Here is a 20,376-nt window from a genome sequence, read left to right as displayed (position 1 = left end):
AAACAACTATGCCTCGAATATTAAAAGCAGTCAATATATATTTTATATACCGAAAAAAGGGAAAATGTTGACTCACCCATTTAGGTTTCCATCTCATCGCACAAAAGAAACTTATACGGTAACACGTAAACCAAAATGGGGATCGCAGCAAAATGACGTCACGTTTCACAGCCATGGAAAAAGTGCTATGAAAAATGGATATAACCGTAGAGCCGGGAAAAATGACTATGAATTTCAATTAGCGGGCATGGTTGGGGATCGCAGCAAAATGACGTCACGTTTCACAGCCATGGAAAAAGTGCTATGAAAAATGGATATAAACCGGTGGAGCCGGGAAAAATGACTATGAATGTCAATGAGCGGGCATGGTTAAGAACATGACTGCATTTTCAACCAATCAGAAGACAGGATTAGTAAAGAATCTTAAAATGAGGTATATAATATATAATATTGGAAACTGTTTTATGATTGTGAATTTGCATTTTGCACAAATCGACCCGTATGTAAAGCTCTAAAACTGGCATGTTACAGAATATGAATGGCAGAGATGACAGTGTATCTGGACCAAAACATAATCACTGAATAAATGTTAAACAAGAATTGTGTTCACACTATGTTTGTAAGCAGGGGGTATGTAAAATTTATAATTGACTCAAACTTACAATCATCTACCTCATGGAAAGGGATTTGCCATCAATATCAATCGCACCAGTTTACAATCACAACTCTTCACATACACAGCCCTGTTATACATTTACGGTAAACACAATATAAAAGTGATATTAGGCACAGAACATAGAAGACACATGGGAATGCCTCTCCATTTTGTACTAAATTCTTTGTTTTTTGGCAGGGGGCAACTCTTACTAAGCATGTACTTTAACCAGTGGAAGAGTTGGCCTATTAAATAATTTGACAGTTTCTTGCCTGATCTTTCAAAAATGATCACACAGGTTGAAACCTAAATACTTTGAATAATCTCATCAATGGTCAAAATCCAATACTAATCTATCTGTAAGGTATTCATTAATAATAATAAAATTCCGCTTTTATATAGCGCCTTATACATCAATGATGTCTCTAAGCGCTTTACAGATATATTATTACCCCGGTCATCGGATTCAGGCTTACCCGCACACCCAAAGTAGGCCTTTGCCCATTCTCCACTCCCTGGGGAGCATTCCAGCATGAAGGTGATGATACATTGTCATCCTTTGGCAGTATTATAAACAAACGCATGCAACTGAGCGAGGTGCTCTGTTTCTTTTGCTGATGTCCTCATCTTCATCCTCTGTTTTCTCTTTGGATTCCTCACTTCCTCCCACCTGTCCATCCCCTCCTTCATCACCATGGTTACCAGTCATCTTGTCTGCATCCGTCTTGTTTCCTACCGAGTCTCGTCCCCCATCTGAGTCCCATCCCCCCTCTGAGTCTTGTCCCCCTTCTGAATCCTGTCCCTCTGCTGCGTCCTGTCCCTCTGCTGTGTCCTGTCCCTGGGCTGCCTTAAGGTCATTGTCCTGATCCATCTGTTGGACAGTATCATGAGAAACCTCTTCTGAAGCTGAACGTTGAGCTTTCTCTCCCTGTACCTCACTCTTATCTTAACCAGAGGAATCTTGAGTTCTCTCATTCAAAGCATTGTGTGTTTGAGAATCACTTGCTCCCTCTACAGGAGCCATGATGGCTGGGGTTGTGTCTTCAGGTTTTTTTGGTCTCAGATAGTGACCTCCTTCTCTCCAACTGTCTGGAATGTCATCAAAATGAATGTCCAGAAGAGTCTGAAAAAAACGAAAAAAATACAGAATGCAATCAATATCTCAACACAATCAAAATTTAAAATATGATTATTTATTTCATTATTCAGTAAGAAAAAATGACTGATATCCACCTCTTTTTTAATAATAGAGAAGTCATCAGCACTTTATATTTCCTTCAAATGGTGTTGTGGATTACCTGACTGCTATCAAAGAAAAGTGGGTAACCAGGAGACCAACTATGAGGCACTTGGTAATGAGGACTAATGCCTTACCAATGGCACTAACACATCAGCTTGGTTTCAAAGCCTGCACCTCCATGTTACATGACCACTACTCCATTACTGAGCACTCATGCATCCTCAAATGCAGGAAAAGAATATATTCAAAAGGTGAGGAGGCGTGATAGCTCAGTCAGTAGAGCAGTGGTCTCGTAATCTGGTGACCCGGGTTCAAAACCAAGTCGATGCGCTAGTGCCCTTTTGTAAGGCATTAATCCTCATTACCATGTCCCTCGGAGAGGACCTAAAGCCATCAGCATTTATGCTTTCTTAGCAGTCAGGTAAAATAACCACCATCACCACCACCACCACCGAAGATCAATTTTGGGATACAGCCCTTAAGACTAACGACCCAAGAGACCAACACTTCATGAAACTGACATGTTGGTCTTAACCGTGGGTCTTAATCATGGACCTTTGGACAACATTTCTGAGGGTTCACTTCACTGAAACTGTCTGTCTACTGAGATATCCTGTCATATTAATTACATTCTTGATTGGATTGAGACACACACGCTTAGACTAATAACGTAGTAAACCAGATGTTGAAATCATTACAAACAGGGAAACGTGGCTTAATTCTATTTTATGTGAAGGGGGGGGGGGGGGGACTAAACAACTACTCCAAAAGGACTAAAAAAACAGTAAAAACTAATTATGTTCATGTATCTTGAAGGCATAATATCTTATTTATAAAGGTGTATATAAGCTTGTATTTTGCAATGAAGTGTACCTAAACATGAGGACTGTAAAGGTTGCAGAAGTGATTTAATATTAGTGATTGCAGCATAAAATATAAACAGACTTTGTTATACATACTTTGTTGGTGTGAAATAATTGAAAGGAAAAAAAAGCAACCCAACATGCACAGCTAGCTTCCTTGCAGGTGTTGTCTGGGGTGGGGGGGGGGGGGGCATTTTGTACCTCAAGGTAACAAGCTTCCACACATCATTGTTTGTTGGAGAAAGGAAAGGGGTACTGAAAGTACATTTTAAAGAAACTGCTCCATGGAATATCAGTGAATTCAAGTGAATTAGATAAATCATATAATCATGTAATAAATCATAATTCCAATCATTCTATTGGCTAACTCAAATGCCCATGCATGCATATACATTTGCAAGTATCAAAATAAAAAGATGTACTTGTAAAATGATACACTCTTAACGCATTATACCCCTCCAAACAAAAATAATATATTAAAAAGAGAAAACGAATGAACAGAATTTCTAAACAAAGACAATGAAGTGAATGAAGGATTATCATTATTCAACCCTTCCATGTGCTGAAATCATATGCCCATGCATACATACATGTATCTGCCAATTTTCAACAACAAAAATATATTATCATGCAGTTATGCATTAGAGATTTAATGGTTTTAAATAGTTCTTACAAGAGTAGAGAAATCTTAAGACTTGATTGTGAGATCCAACACAGTCTGAAAATAGAAATGAAATGAACATAACATAGATGTATACTATATAGTGATAACACACACAAAGAGAAAAGTAGATACGATTATATAAGAGCTATAAAGGAAAGATACGTTGATCTCTACTGACACTTAAACTTATTTGATGTTTATTACCATTTATATCTCTATCCTTCCTTATACTGTCTTTTCACATGATAACAACATGATAAGAATATGGTAGTGAAGCACACATATTGGTAAGTGATTTAGATTGCAGCAGAAAAGTACCCTCACATCACCACACCTTGAAGGCATACTCGGTTCAATAAATAGAAAGTTTAATTGGAACTTTAAATACACACATTTGCCGTTTTCAAAATACAGTCAAACCTGTCTATAGCGACTGCCCAAGGGAAACACAAAAAGTGGTCTTTGAAGACAGGGGGTCTTTGTAGACAGGTTCCTTCAGTACACGTTTCAATGAGAAACCATTTTCAAGGGAAACAAAAAATGTGGTTGTTCTAGACAGGTGGTTACTAAAGCAGGTTTGACTGGGTATGTTAGAGAATACACTTTCCCACTAGATAAGCTCTCTAACATTCTATTATGTATAAAGCTTTGTTCAGATATGCAGCGGTAAACAACGTCATGATGAGGTAAAGTGTAATACGCTTCACGTTTCTGTATGTTACAACACAGATCTACTCATCTGCAGCTGCCATTCGTTTACATGTTATTAAACAAAATGGTGATTTACGGCGTCATATCTGAACGAGTCTTAACCCGTTGATTACTGAATTTATTCATTGCCATAGGCTTACTACAGGGACTACCCGGTTCCAGTAAGCTATGGGTTAATCATGTTCTCTCTCATACTGTAGCTGCAGAGATATCTACCTTGCATAGTTGATCTGTGTAATCAGGTTGAGTGAGCTGCTTGATCTGTTCCTGGAGCTTCATGATGTTAAACAGCGCTGGCTTCATGGAAAACTCCACCTCTTTACAACTCCTGGGAAAACAATAATAACAATAATAATAATAATAACAACAACTAATGGTTTCATTAGAGCACCAATATGAGTCGAGCTGTGATGCTTGTGGTGTTTATTTAATCATTTCCCTGGTTATAACAGAGTTAACAAAGTTACTACAGCTCAAGCATATCAGGTATTCATTCACACATGGGTAGAGAGTGGCAAACGTAGATTAACGTCTTGCCAAAGGATATTTGTGCCAGACTGGGATACAAACCCTGTACCTTGTGATCCACAAGTCCGGTGACTTATCCACTTGACCATAACACCTCTACTTAAAAATGAGTGGAGGAAAAGTTATCATACCTTTCAATTTCATCATATTCTGATAAAAATATCATATTTTCACTCATTTTCTATTAATTTTGGGGAAAAAAGCATCCATGTCAACAGGAAATTTTCTGACCTTTTCCATGACATCAGAATCCTATGTTGCAAAGTAGAATCAATAGCACAAGAGCACTTGTTATACTTGCTTTAAATCTCCCAAGATGAATGATTTCTCACAATAAACATGATGAAGGATTCTGCATTAATGCATATGAAAAATCATAAATGCAAGCCTACACTATTGCTAATTTTCTCCAAATACTTAAAGGCCGGCTGTCCTAGTTCAGCCAGAAGGGATTAGACCACACAGCGAGGTCACTGACAGGTGGCTATCTCATTAACTCAGCTCTCAATTAACATAAGAAAAAGAGGATCATGGGGGACCAACAGGCACCGATAAGGGAAGTGTTCTATATAGTTTATAGAGGGAGCAAGTAGCTACAAGTAGGACAGTGTGGCTTTAACTTCTTGCAACAATGCATTCATATACTCCTCACTCAAATCTATTTGAGCTTGAATGTTGAATCAACGCTTCGGTAGAATGATTTGTTTGTTACAACCGTCTCACCTTGCTTTGGCAAACCTCTTGAGGATATAATAGGCAGCCATGTAGAGAGCCAGCATATCGACTTGGGACAGCGGCGTCTTCCCCGCTGCAAGGCTAAAATCTACAATCTTCTGAGGCAAGCCAAAGTTGTGTTGACCAGAGAGCTGAGCCCAGATTCCATCCGTCATACTGACTGCAGACTGCACCAGGTGGAAGTATGTAGGCTTTTGAGGGAGGGTATGGACACAGATCGGTAGCAGCGCACCTGCTTCGGGATTGGAGATCCTCTGCCTCCAGATGGCGATATGGAACTCTTCAACACATTCCGGGCTTTCTAGATAGTTGGGAGAGAGGACGGGAACAATGCAGTGAGCTCGTTCGAAGGCGCTCAGTTTGTTCTCATCGCTGCAGACTGCCTTCACTTTCAGAGACGGAGCATTCAGCTGAAGGATTTTAACAATGAAAGAGACGTACTTCTCATCATCGCTATGGTAACTAAAGATGAGGTCACAGTCTGAGGCAGACTTGGGACGTTTATCTTTCACCTCCTTCCCTGGCTCGGGTAAGATGTCACTCAGCTTAGGAGGGAAAGGAGACTTGGATGATATCAAACTGTCTTGAGTTCCAAATTCCTTCTGGAAATGAGACTGACGGAACTTTTCCATCTCTGCATCTGCTGACAAAGTTGTAATCTATAATGAGATGGGAGGGGGGAAATGTAAACCTAATGAAATGTTAATAGGTCAACAGTACACCAAGAAATACTTGCAAATAGTAATGTGTAACAAGAAAAGTCTGTCATAATCAATAAACAACGAAACATATTTTGTCTTTAATTTCAAAATTGCTTTTATTTGGTGGCTAAATATGGATAAATATTACTGAATTAAAACGGGTTCCCTGACATCCCTTTGATGTCAAACATACCCAAAGACATTTCTGAAGTCACTATCACAAGGCTGAGGCAGAAAACACAATCTTGCACTGTGCATGTACATCTATGATATCGGATGACCCCCCCCCCCCCCCCCCCCCTTTATTACAGAGTTACATGCATGAGCTCTTTAAGATGAGCTTCAACACAAAAAACTTACATTTTGATCATCAAACAAAGTCTTGATGGTCTCTGTCTGGTCCACCCTCTCTCCGTTGAGCCACTGAATGACCGCTGGGCATACAGTCTTGACCATGTCATCAAAGACATCCGGTGTACCCTTGACCATGGGGATGTGAGTGAATTCAGGTTGGATGGTGTCCAGGTCGTCAAGGCAGATGGATATCAGTTGAAGGTGCTGCTTACCCTGCAGTGGAATGAAATTCAAGACGGTTCTTTGGTTAAGGGATCCGGTAACTTTGTCTTAGATCCTTGTGCTTCTTTGGTCACATATCAACATTAGGTTTAAATGCATTTCTTCAATATGTTAACTAGTTTGGAAACCAGTGACACAAGATTTACTTCGTAATACTGATCATATTAAGTTAAAGGTTAAAAATAAGAATACAAAATGGCTTTCTTCTTGCCATTATCATGTACACTCTCACTATAGCTTATTTTTACATTGGTCCTGTTCTGATTTTGAAGTATTTTACACATACGGTATATATTTTAGCCATAGTTCCCCCCCCCCCCCTAATACATTATGTTGCTTTAATTTTTGTAAAGAAAAACTTTCCTAACGCTCCCTAACATTCCAGTGCTGGCAATAAGCAACTTCAAATTTAAGATTTTTGAGAAATTTTGAGAACTGATGTGGCCCAGTGATACAATATATTTTGTGTGACAAAGTCATGTGGGGTTGATACCTTTGCGCAGTGTTTGGCCTGAGCAAGAGCAAATTCCTCCTGACAGACTGCTGACTTGAGATAAGGTTCTGATATGAGAGCTAGCATACAACGAGACCCATCTATGGAGTGGTACAGGGTACGCTGCCAAGATTTACCTGCATGTGAGAACATAAAACAAAACAAACGATTATGATGACAAGAATATTATATTTAAAGGAATTGGGTATCTTTGTGTCAGATTCTAAACAAAATCCTGGATTTAGCTCATGCTGCTATCATAATTATAAACCTTTAGGTCAGTCAGGTATCCCATGATGTTTACAAGCCGATCGCCCGTCTGATTATCAAAATATTTATGATTGGAATTCAAAATTTCAAAAAACCTTTTTCCCCAACAGTTTTTATAACACTACAGTCTATTGGGGAAATGAGTATAGTTTAACCGGCCAATCAAAGATTTTTACTTTTTTTGAGGTACTTCATAATCATATTGAAGCGCATTTTTTGGGGGGGCTTCAATATTACACCATATCACAGACGCTGATAACATGTAGGGCCATGTTTCTCAGATTTGACATTGTTAAACGATGCCTTTAATGTTAGTCGCTTGACTGAGAACTGAGAACCCAGATGAAAGGAGTTACATAAAACAGGATGCAGCTTGAGAAAGAGAAGTGAATTGAGATCCCTACCTGTCTTCAGTTCCTGCACATCAAAGAAAAGCTTCAAGTCCGGAGCCAGTTTCTGCAGCATTTCCACAAAGCGGTTGGCCTTCTCCGTGTCCCGATGGGAGTATGAGAGGAAGACATCATAGCGGAGTGGGTCAAACTCTGCTACTCTCAGCTCGGTATGAAAGGTCACAGAGAGAGAGACTGTAAGCTGAGAACACGCTTCTCCTATCTTAGAAGGATCATGGGGTCTGGAGGAAAAAGAGGAAGATTTCATAGTTATTACTGGATGAAAATTATTCATGCATCACCTGGGTTATAATACTTCTTACAACTATTTTGAAGAAACTGAATTTTCAAGGAGATTGTGCACACAGTGTGTGCGGGCAAGCACTGAATCCAATGACCGGGGTAATAGAAAAGCGCTTAGAGACATCGTAGATGTATGATGCACTATATAAAAGCAGAATATTATTAATATCATCAACTACCACTATACAATTTAAAAGGTCTACGGTAATTGAAAATAGCAAATAAAGAACATCACAGTATAATTATACACACAATACAGTAAAGAGATTTCTTTCTTATTTGATGAAAAATGAATGAATATGTTTTCTTTTGATTTTTATAGAGCCATCATAAACTCATAAAATATGTATGTCCCCTATCCTTTCCCCCGTACATCAGGTTTTTGATGAACTACTAGTATTTATATAACCGCAAGTACTTTGGAATTAAGGAAGTTACTGTTTAGAAAGGGGAATAAACTTTGGTTACATTTCAAATATTTCAATGAAATCAAATGGGAAAGGATGATTGAGTTACCGGTATACCATGATATAGAGTGGTGAATTATGACGTCATCAAAAAATCTATTTTGAGAATTTCTCAACTTTTTCTTCATTTTCCGAAAGAGCTTAAAAACTAATGTCCAAATGTCGAAAACAAATTGAATATGTTAAGTATTGGGTGAGATATGACCATCTAAATCAATAGATTTCCTACAGGAATTTAGTGTTATATTGCTATGGTTTATATCATTACGAACCAGAGCAATATATAACACTGAGTTCATATAGGAAATCTATTCATCCAAATGGTCATATCTTATCCAATACTTAACATATTCAATTTGTTTTCGACACTTGGACATTTATTTTTTGATGGTCTTTCGGAAAATGAAGAACAATTTGAGAAATTCTAAAAGTAGATTTTTTATGATGTCACAGCTTTGGGACTCTATACAGTCCAATACTATTATAAGCTACAAACCTGCAGTCGACGTACTGCACAAGACCCATGTACGTTGGCATCATCTCCACTGAGTCCACATAGATAGGAGCAAGCATATCACGTAGAGCTCTTCGGTTGCAGCACAGAGCGATGTTGTACTGCTCAATGCATGCCTTGTTCCTGAGGTAGTTTGGGCTCAACACTGCACACAAATAGAGAAATAAGTCAACTTCAGCTAATCTCTTTACATTTTCAATGGCATACTGAATTGGATTGTAATTGACAACAGATAATAGAACAAGAATACTAGAAAGCAACCACTTCATCATAATATCCTCACATACATGCATGTACCAAGTAATCACAGGCTTGTACCGATAGGAAACATCATGACCATCAATACAAGCAACAGCATTCCGGATACCGGTAAGATATAAATATAATGGTACTGATGATTGATTATGTGCTGATACAAAGTTATACTCAGGGCACGTTAAGGTATACCAGTACATGATCAAATTACAGCATATACAAAATTCAAAAACAATTTGAGTTGAGATTGATGAACAACACACAAATGTACACTGTAACAGAATCATTATCATCTTCTAATATTACATCAGTACTAAGGGAAGGAAACACCTCTATCACACTCAAGAACCATTCAGGTATAAAGCAATAAAACCAAATCAAAAAGTGCATCACTGAAGAAATCAAGTTACTGGTATACTAAAAAGGCCTTGTTGTTGGTATAAAACCGTTCATGTGCACCATGATGGCCTCTACATATACTCCTGATTTGTGTTTTATACAAAAGAGAATCACATTTATCTCATTTCTTTTCACAGCAGCATTTTCGAAGCTTTTTTTTTAAGGAGGTGTCATGGTATAGTGGTTCATTCACTTGACTCTCAATACAGGGGCTGAGGGTTCCAAGCCCAGCCCGGAACTAATGAACTTTGGTAAGACATTAATCCACATTTGCCATTCTCTACCACAGTGTAAATGGGTGCCTGGTAATTAAAGGGACATAGTAACATTGTTCAGATGAGAACAAATGGTGCTAATGTAGTTACTTCAATGCTAGATGTACAATTAAAGATAATCTGAAAGTTTGAGTGAAAATGGACCATTATTAACGATAAAAATTGGGAAAAACTGATCTGATCAATTCCTTAATTCTCCCAACTATATTATTACAAATTAATTACATTTTAGGTGAATGTTAATCGTCACAAAGCAATGAATTGGCTCTATATACATTCCAGACATTTAAGTGTTGACAAATTTTATAGCCTGTTTTATGACTTACTGTCAAGGAAAAACGTTGGGAAAATTCAAAAATGATTGGTAGAATTTACTGTTAATCACTGTTAGAAGGTGTTGCACAGTGACACCTTCATAGAAAACCAGAATGTTTTGCCTGTTGGAGGGTTAGTACAGTAGAAGGAATATAATAAGTAACATTTCATACAAAAACTACACAATTTTTTCATCAACCTTCAACAATGTTAACAAGTCCCTTTAAGTGCAAATTGAACTGACCTGTGACTACCCTGGCACTCTTCATCATGATGGAGTACATATCTTCTTGAAACACAGTGTCTTTATTAATACCCTGGTGAGAGCTGTCATAGATACGCACCCCATCCTTAGCTCCAGACAGCTTCTCTCTGATCACCTTAGCTACCTCTTTATCCTCCTCACTGAATGACAGATAAACATCAAACTCCAAAGGCACAGCCTGAAAAAAATGAAGCACATATTTTACAAGTTCTATTGAGTTGGGCAATTCAAGATGTTTTTTTAAGATTTATGAATTGTTGCTGATTTAAAGTCAATCAAGGCGGACTGCAACAACAGACAACTTGACTCCCTGACTAAAGCCACTAGGCTAACAGAAGATAGGAAGGTGTGGTAAGCCGTTGTGAAACAGAAGCCATCATACATCCAAGTGATAGTTTCAAGTCAAAGAAGCTTAAAGAGAAGGTTGAGTTCTGGGAAGAGGTAAAAACTAATTGTGATCGAGCGTTATCATTGTTATTATGCAAGGGTGGAAGAACATCAGATTAAACATGTTTCCTGAAAAGCATGGCTCTTCAAATGCCTTCATATTCTAAACATGACATGAAACATCGTAAAAATCGGGGGGTAGGTTTTTTTCGCCATGTGCTTGTGTAGTCCCATATACATAATTCTGTGTACAGTGCTTGTAACTTTGCCAAGATTTGGCCAAATTCCTTATCATTTTGATGATTCCAGAACCTTGCAATACACACAAATACTTATATACTAGATGATCAACCTTTTCTGATAGATTCCACACCGTTTCTTTCACAATGCAATCACATGACCAGAACTCAACTTTATCTTTAACCTTCCTGTCCCCTCCCCCTCCCCTCCCATGCACTAAACCTACAAGCATTAAGCCTTTTAACCTACATGGAACTCAAATCTAGACAATCAGAATCAGGTCTCAAACAAGACAAAAACACTGTTTGCTTAATCTGCAAAACTCTATAATGAGTGACAACTAACAGTTATTTGCATTACCTTTAGTTCTAACAGAAATACAGGTCTAATTTTTTGATAATTCACAATGGGCTCCGAAGAAAGGAAAGATATCACAAAGAGATGAATGATAATAGTAATAATAATAGCTCACATTTATAATGCACCTAATACTTTATTTCTAGGCGCAGCAGATATTATTATTACCCTTTTCGGTTTCAGGCTTACCCGCAACACAATGTATGCACATTTTCTACTCCCTGGGGAGGATGAATCATACCTTAGGTAAGAGAAGCTGCATCTCATAGCGTTCCTTGAGCTCAGTAAACGTCTTGAGAACTTCTGAGAATCGTCTGAGTGAATGGCCCTGTAGGTCACCATCGATCACCTTGGCATAGAGGACTAGTTTGAGGATTCGGAGAGGAAGTCCTGCTTTCATCCACTTCACCGCAGCCTCCACCATACCCTTCATCATACTCACCTCACCGTAACCCTACGGACAAGACACAGTTAGAGTATGGAAACACAAATGATACTACAGTCAAACCTGCTTTAGTGACCACCAAAGACTACCCGTCTACACAGACCACCCGTCTACAAGGACCACAGTTTTTCTTTCCCTTGAAAATGGTTTCTCATTGAAACATTTACTAAAGGAACCAGTCTACAAGACCCCTTTATTTGTTTCCCTTCGGCGGTCGCTGTAGACAGGTTTGAATGTACTTGAATCTCATGTCCATGCATTTTACTGATTTGCTGGATGTATTACAGTGGACTCTTGTTATAATAATAATAAGAATAATAATAATATTGGATATTTATGTAGCGCACATTTTCACCCTTGAGCCCCTTGGGTCCATAGAACAAAATTGCTTGATAAGTTGATAAAGTGAAACTTTGTTATATCACTGTTACAAATACTATATACCGGTATTCTGCAAATTGGGACTGCAAAAATGACCTTGTAACAAGATTCTGTTATAACAATAATGCTTGATTGATTGGATGGTTTATTAAAGTACTGAACCTGGCAGATGATGAAATGCATTTCATTCAGTTTACAAGATATGAATAATTTATTGTTATAACAACAGGGGTTAAGAAAGTTTTTAAAGGACTTTAGATATTAGTATAATTTTTCTTATCAAATTATTCCTCATTTACTGGTACCAGTGAAATACATGTATGCTTAGGCCGCTTTCTTATGGGTCACCCTATATACAACATTTTAAAACCTAACCTAGCCACCCTAGCGATGTATATTAATATTTGAATATACATGTATGAATATTTGTGTTAATTGGTACGGTGTGGTGGAGATCAAAATTAAATCTGGACTAACCCGTATGTCGCAATGATCATGGACACGTTATGACTTGGATAGTCATTCCTTTACAGTAAGCCTCCCAATTTTCTCGCAATGTCATTTATTTTAAGTAAACATAGCTACGCACTTATTGCATCAGATTCTGTGTGCGTGCATATCATCAATATTTATGACTAGCGCATGACGTATAGGTTCCTATTGAGCCAATCAAATGCAGCGGTAGGATGGCTAGGTTAGGTATAAAAAAGGTGCACCCTGTATACACACCTGATCTCCTGTATTAAGCAGTGGAGTAATGACGGTTCCATCTTGATTGTTGAGAATAGGAACCAAGCAACGGAAGACATTAGCTACTAGCTCCTGAGGGCGACCCGCTGATCCAAAGCTTGCAGGAAAGAAAGGAAATAAACAATTCAATACATGGCAAAGTTCATAAATAATATTAATTATCATTAACATGTGAATGTTATAGAAATAATGTAATGACAATGATGTAATGTAAAATGTAATGTAGAATAATTTGTAAAGCGAATTATCGTGCACATACAAATCTACTTTATTATGAAAACAGTATCCTAAAACTAGAAGATCTCTATTCAATGCAACTTGGAATGCTCATGTTTAGCATTCACTCTGGGGACCACCCTCCTGCCCTTGCTCAAATCTTTAGAAGAAATAACCAAATTCACACCTATAATACTAGACAGGCTTCTGTTCTCCATTCGCCATATGCAAGGACAACCTTCACTTTGAATACACTAATGTCCACTGGCCCCAGGTTCTGGAATTCACTTGATACTACTATAACAAATGCTTCAAGTATCTCAGCTTTTAAACGTAGCCTTAAGTCATATTTTCTTCACAAGTATTTGGATGACACATGAATGTGTTATCAAGCTTTATTTTTTGTGTACTGTAGCATATTTAACTCTACTCTTGATCTTTTTTTCGTTAATTCTTGACTTTGACATAACCCCCTTTATCCCTTTTCTTTTTTCTTCTTCTTTCCCATCTGTACATATACCATTCCTACTTGACCTCTGCACTCAGAGAGCAATAACTCATTGATGTCTCGACTTGGTGTCAGCTTGGGTTTGTCCATATTAGATCGCCCTAATGGGTGGGTTGGTTTTTTGCACATATGTTACATATTTTCACACACACGGTGAGCTTCTTAGCTCACCCGGTGTGATGGGGATGTGCGCATCTTCGAGTATACTTGTTGTAGTCATCCATGCTGTGGTCGATGCATCGTTGGGTAGTTGTTCTCTGAGTATTTTGTAAATAGTTTTATATATTCCATATTTGTTGTTGTATTCATGAATAAGTTATCTCTGTCACATCATATGAGGGGGCCTTAACTTAACACGCTGTGCTTCAACCAAGGTCTCCTCATCTTCGTTTATTCTACATTGTACTGTTATGATTATACTCTATTATATTTTGTCACATGTGTTTTCTGGAAGACAAATAAACTTGATACTTGATACTTGAATATTGAGAATAATGTAAATAATGAGACTAATGTAAATAATGAGAATAATGTAAATAATGAAAATAATGTAAATAATGAGAATGATGTAATATTGAGAATAATGTAAATAATGAGAATAATGAAAATATTGAGAATGATGTAAATTAATGAAATTAATGTAAATAATGAGAATGATGTAAATAATGAGAATGATGTAAATATTGAGAATAATGTAAATAATGAGACTAATGTAAATAATGAGAATAAAGTAAATAATGAGAATAATGTAAATAATGAGAATAATGTAAATAATGAGAATGATGTAAATATTGAGAATAATGTAAATAATGAGAATAATGAAAATATTGAGAATGATATAAATTAATGAAATTAATGTAATGTAAATACTCCAAACTGAGATAAGTAGGAGATTTTAATTTTCTTGATAACCTGAAGCTTTTCAATATTTCAAGTGCCCTATTCCACGTAAAACAAATAAATGCTGGTACCATATAGTATTGGATTGGGAGGTAAAGTGTGGTACACATTTCCTGACAGCCTGAAATTCAAACAATGAATTGAGATGATTGAAATTTAAGGTCCTGAGCAACTCTTGAACCACTAGTTGTTGCTAGGTAGGACAAGCATTATGGCTTGCCCTACTTTAAAACACATTATAATGTATGTAATTTTCATTCTGATTTCTGACTATTGAAATAAAATTATTCATAACAGGTGAATTAAATAATCTGTAACAAGGCACTTAGCAAAGATATGCATTAAATGTACATTACAAAAATGACCTGTACTTTGTAATAAATGTGTTATGTACATGTACATAAACATCTCTATTATGGTATACACAGGGTATATTATAAATATACACTTTACTCAAATGGAGAGGAGAAATAGTAGCTTCCTGTTGTTGACAGTTAGTTTCTAGACAATTTCCTGCCTAGATGATGAGAGAGCTTTCTGTATTACTAATGGATTTACATGTTTATTCATCTACTTGGGACACTTTTTAGGCATGCAGTATATTAAATGGGGATCTTGTCTATTTACAGCAATATGATTTTGTAAATACTTGCAGGGTTGTGCGATGACCAATGAGCGCTTGTGCAACAATTGTTCTATTCCTTACAACAAATGTCTATATTGTCTACTGTCTAGTATTCTACTGAGTCAAATCAAAATGGCAACGCTGTAATTAACGCTACAAATGACCCCAAATAATATCCCTACACTAAACCTAAAACTCAATCACAATTAACCCAATACTATAGAATCGTGTACTATCATCAATATATCGCAATACCATTATTACCATGATAATTTTTATTACGCTGTTATTTGATCATCATTCATCACAAGTGTTATTTTCATTTCCTTCTTTACCTTCTTGTTTCAAAACAGAGAAGTCTCTTGTAGGGTTGCTTGTTTGGAAGAGGTTTAGACCACCAGCATGAGTAGAGCTTTCGAAGGTCTTCCTCTTTATCCCTAGCCAGATTACGTACACTTATGTCTAAGGTCCTCGTCAGGGCTCCAATGACGGACGTAGGTGTGGCGGAATAGTCACCTAAGGTTGAATCGTAATGAAGAAGAGACTCAGCTCAGAGAAAATAATGACCTGGGTAGTAATACAGTCAAACCTGCTTTAGTGACCACCTGTCTACAAAGATCACTTTTTGTGTTTCCCTTGGGCGGTCGCTATAGACAGGTTTGACTGTACAACAGGCGCGGATCCAGGATTTCTTAGGGGAGGGGGCCCAATTTTTTTTTTTTTTTTGCTCCCGAAAATTTGAAAATCCTGCCGGCCGAAAAGTCGCTCAGTGGGGGGGGGGGGGGGGGGGGGGGGGGGGGGGGGGGGGGGGGGGGGGGGGGGGGGGGGGGTCATCCCCCAAAAAAGCTAAAAAATGACGTGTTTTTACACATTTTTTTTTGCCTGCCCCTGGATCCGCCACTGCTGTACAATGCTAAGTGCTTTGATTCATTTTTTGTAATTGGATTGTGGCCGGGCTTCTATGTAGTAATTCAGTAAATCTTTATACCATATCAACTATCACAAATTTAATGGAACTACAGTGGTAGATGTAAAAACATTTAGAAGTGCACTCTCTAAGAACTTGCAGCTGGAAAGGCAGGGAATAATTTGGCATGTAGGAGAATTTCACATCTACAGACTACATGCATGTACAAATACACATGTACATGTATTATGTGGCACAGCTATTTATGTAAACATACTCTACTGCGCTATGGTGAAAAACTCCTCATACAGCTAATTTGCAGACACATAACCAAAATTTATTGGGAGGCTTCTAAAAACAAGGGAAACGCTCTCGGCGGTCTCGCCTGCATAACGCAATTCAATATGATAAACCAGAACGTCAATGACGTAGCGCTCATCCGCATCTCGCAACAACAAATATCGTAAATTTGATGTGGTACACTTTTGAACTGATCAAAAAATAAAACTTTGATGCCCTGGAAGGGACATAATTTCATTTCATTTGCATAAAGTACCATAAATAATCAATGGAGCAAAATCTCACAATTCTGTATAGAAGTTTAGTGTTCAAAATTTGGCTCTACCAGATAAGGCAAACCAAATCAAAATCAGTCAAGAAATGAGGGAAAAGAAGCAATTTTTGTTATTTTTGGAATAAATTTGCATAAATTACCATAATTAATTAATGGAGAACAATTTCAAAATTCTGTGTAGAAGTTTAGTGTACCAAAGTTAGCTCTACGATATAAAGCAAACCAAATCAAAATCGGTCGAGAAATGAAGGAGAAGAAGCCTTTTTTGTGATTTCGAATAAATTTGCATAAATTAGCATAGATAATGAATTTCACAATTCTGTGTAGAAATTTTAAATCCCCCTCCTAGCCCTATCATATGAAACAATCAGAATCAAAATCGGTTGAAAAATAACAAAGATGAAGCATTTTGAAAATCTTGTTGATCAGTGCCACAACAAAGTCTAAGTTTGTTGACCTTAAATGACCTTTGACCTTTGACCTTAACTCAGTGGCCTGAAATTCTACTCACATGATTGGGGAGACTTGATGACCCTATAGTTCAAGTTTCAATGACTAAGAACTTATACTTTCAAAATTATATCAAAAATTCAAAAGTTAACCTTAGGTTAAGTTTTCGATGATGATGCTACAACATAGTCCAAGTCTGTTGACCTGAAATGACCTTTGACCTTGACTTTGTGATCTGAAATTCTACTCACATAATTGGGGATACTTGATTACCCTAAAGTCAAAGTTTCATTGACTAAGAACTTATACTTTAAAAATTATATCAAAAATTCAAAAACTTAACCTTAGGTTAAGTTTTTTTATGTTGACGCCGCCGCCGTCGCCGTCACCAGAAAAGCGGCGGCTATGTCTCGCTCTTTGCTACGCAGGCGAGACAAAAACAAGTGGGTCTTAAAACAAACTCTGAAGATGCCTTTTCTCTTACATGTACATGTATGTCTAATGGTAAATTATTCCAATGTCTTGTAGCGGCATGTCTGACTGGCAATCTCAAACAGGTTCTTTGATTTAGTGTGAGGTAGTTTTACCAACAGCTTGTCCTGTATACTTTTTTTTTTACTCCTATATTTACTTCTACATGTATAAGCACGCTGTCAGCAAGTATCTTACTGATATCCCTGCTGCTGCACGTCCTTAGGCAAGTCATTCATCTACTTTTGCTTCACTCTACCCAGGACAGATAAATGGTTACCATGTCAGGAATTAATTCTTTAAAATGCTAGAGTGCCATGCTAAAGCAGGGTAATACTTTTGGAGCACCATGCAGGAGTGCCTAGTCTGACAGATGTGTGTGCTATAAAAAAAAACCTATTACCATTACAGTCAATGAGACGAACGCCAGAGCAACAACAGACCAAACAAATTCCTGCATTACGTCTTATAGCCAAGAATCAGTCAGGTTGGCGTCTGTTTGATACGGCTTGGCGGTGTGACGAAGACACATCTCCCCTAAATTAAACTTACCCTGGAAAGCAGAAACACAATGACATCAACTTTATCCTTTCTTTTGAGTTTTGTGATGTCTCCCAAGCACAGATCAATCTGACATTCTCCATTCTGGGTTAACACTTTGATGGAGTTTGCCACAACAAGACTGGTTTTCTCCCATGTCTTACAATGCCAAAGCAAGTATTAAACAGGACCTAAAAAGAGAAAATAGGAAAAAGATAGAGTAAAGGTCTTTTGAAATTAGCTGGTCACTTCTACTGGAATTCAGTAATATATACATGTATGTTATGTTAGATTTTTTATCAAAGATATACGTTTACAAAATGGGGTTAACCCGTTCCTTCCGGGAACCTGGTATACCAGGCTCCCGTGGAGCCCACTCACAGACGGGAACCTGGTATACTAGGTTCCCATAATAGGCAGGTAAATGACGTCTTTACAAGCCTAAAATTGCGTATCAGGACAATTACCCCCTGGGCAATCCCTGGAAAATTACCACCCGGAAAACTACCCCCCACGGACAATTACCCCCCAGAAAATTACCCCCCGGAGAATTACCCCCCGAGGACAATTACCCCCCAAGGACAATTACCCCCCAGAAAATTACCCCCCGGAGAATTACCCTCCGAGGACAATTACCCCCCAAGGACAATTACCCCCCGGAAAATTACCCCCGAGGACAACTACCCCCCGAGGACAATTACCCCCCGAGGACAACTACCCCCGAGGACAATTACCCCCCGAGGACAACTACCCCCGAGGACAATTACCCCCCGAGGACAACTACCCCCCGAGGACAACTACCCCCGAGGACAATTACCCCCCGAGGACAACTACCCCCGAGGACAATTACCCCCGAGGACAATTCCCCCCAAGTACAACTACCCCCCTCTTCCGAGGACAACTATCCCCGATGACAATCACCCCCGAGGATTTGTAACACTGTGACAAATAATGCGAGCTTCTCTCCAAATTGCTCTTTATAGAAAATTTCATAAACTTTCAATTTCTATGTTATTTGTGAAGTTCATTTTAGTGTTTTCAAGTTATTCACTTCGATGGGGGGGGGGGGGGGTGGGAGTTGCCCAATTCCCCCGAAGTTTTGCTACCGAGTAAATAACAGAAATTACATTTTTTTAAAGAAATTCAATAATACATTGCGCGCAGATGAGTACGCCTTACAGCCTCTCTCACCAACAAAATGGCAAAACAAAGAAATTAGGATGTAATATTTCATTTATGCATCATCTGTCACTTTTTAAGCTGATCGTGTATTTGTCTTTGTATAATGGGCCCTCGACCATGATCCGAAATTAAGGTTTTCTTCACGTTATCTATATATTTATGTTGTCATGCGGGAGTATGATATGCGCAGGTCGAGGGTTCGAATCACGACACCGGCACTAATATCCTTTTTCAAGATATTAACCTGAACTTTCTACTCTCCACCCAGGTGTTAAATGGGTACCCGGTAGTATGCGACCGTCATTGTTGGTCACAACGGTGTCGATTTTTATCCGTGGTTGGGGGGGGGGTGATAGGTGCCAAAATAATTTCGGCAATGGATCAAAGCAACCAAGAGGTAGAAGTGTGTGGCAGGTTGCACCCCCTCCTTACAAGTTATTAGTTTTTTCAAGTCACCCTCAATCAAGATAACATTTCAGAGAATATGGGACCCATGTGGGCTTGCAACTTGGGTTATTATCCTCTCAAGCGCGTAGCAAGGATTTTATTTTAGGGCGGTAGTGAGCATGCGAAGCGCGCTCCCGAAAGGGGGTGGCTGCAGGGAGGGGGTTTTCCCCGTCCCACGCGAAGCGCGGAAGCTTTGATGTTTCATTTAATTATTAGAGAAAGAAGACGATTCGTTGTACCGTTCTCGACTCTTAATCCTTGTCTAAATTCAATTTCTTTTGACCTTTAATTAAATTATAAGAGAAGAAGACGATTCGTTGTACCGTTTTCGACTCTTAATCCTTGTTTGAATAAAGTTCCCCTTCCTCCGCGCGTAGC

General features: G+C 38.2%; 1 protein-coding gene across 3 annotated transcripts in view; it reads right to left on the bottom strand.

Annotated features, from left to right (window-relative positions):
• Positions 1–444: 444 nt before the first annotated feature.
• The window catches only part of LOC100888822, a 28,218-nt gene continuing 8,286 nt past the window's right edge, over positions 445–20,376 (bottom strand). Inside the window, exons 1-12 of one of the 3 annotated variants that reach the window (XM_003728060.3) lie at positions 18,382–18,492; positions 15,763–15,943; positions 13,158–13,275; positions 11,844–12,056; positions 10,598–10,796; positions 9,092–9,254; positions 7,841–8,067; positions 7,167–7,303; positions 6,458–6,664; positions 5,385–6,055; positions 4,350–4,461; positions 445–1,778 (exon numbers count right to left, since the gene is read on the bottom strand). In XM_003728060.3, the coding sequence (XP_003728108.2) occupies positions 1,602–1,778; positions 4,350–4,461; positions 5,385–6,055; positions 6,458–6,664; positions 7,167–7,303; positions 7,841–8,067; positions 9,092–9,254; positions 10,598–10,796; positions 11,844–12,038 (2,088 nt within the window). In that variant the 5' untranslated portion in view covers positions 12,039–12,056; positions 13,158–13,275; positions 15,763–15,943; positions 18,382–18,492 and the 3' untranslated portion in view covers positions 445–1,601. Of the gene's footprint in view, positions 1,779–3,431; positions 3,477–4,349; positions 4,462–5,384; positions 6,056–6,457; positions 6,665–7,166; positions 7,304–7,840; positions 8,068–9,091; positions 9,255–10,597; positions 10,797–11,843; positions 12,057–13,157; positions 13,276–15,762; positions 15,944–18,381; positions 18,561–20,376 lie in introns of those variants that run through there. The other 2 variants (XM_030996106.1, XM_030996105.1) reach the window with 2 other exon arrangements.

This window comes from Strongylocentrotus purpuratus, unplaced genomic scaffold (genome assembly GCF_000002235.5).
Source record: "Strongylocentrotus purpuratus isolate Spur 01 unplaced genomic scaffold, Spur_5.0 spur5_scaffold_3, whole genome shotgun sequence".
NCBI classification, from domain to species: Eukaryota; Metazoa; Echinodermata; class Echinoidea; order Camarodonta; family Strongylocentrotidae; genus Strongylocentrotus; species Strongylocentrotus purpuratus.
This window is presented reverse-complemented; position numbering and strand designations above follow the sequence as displayed.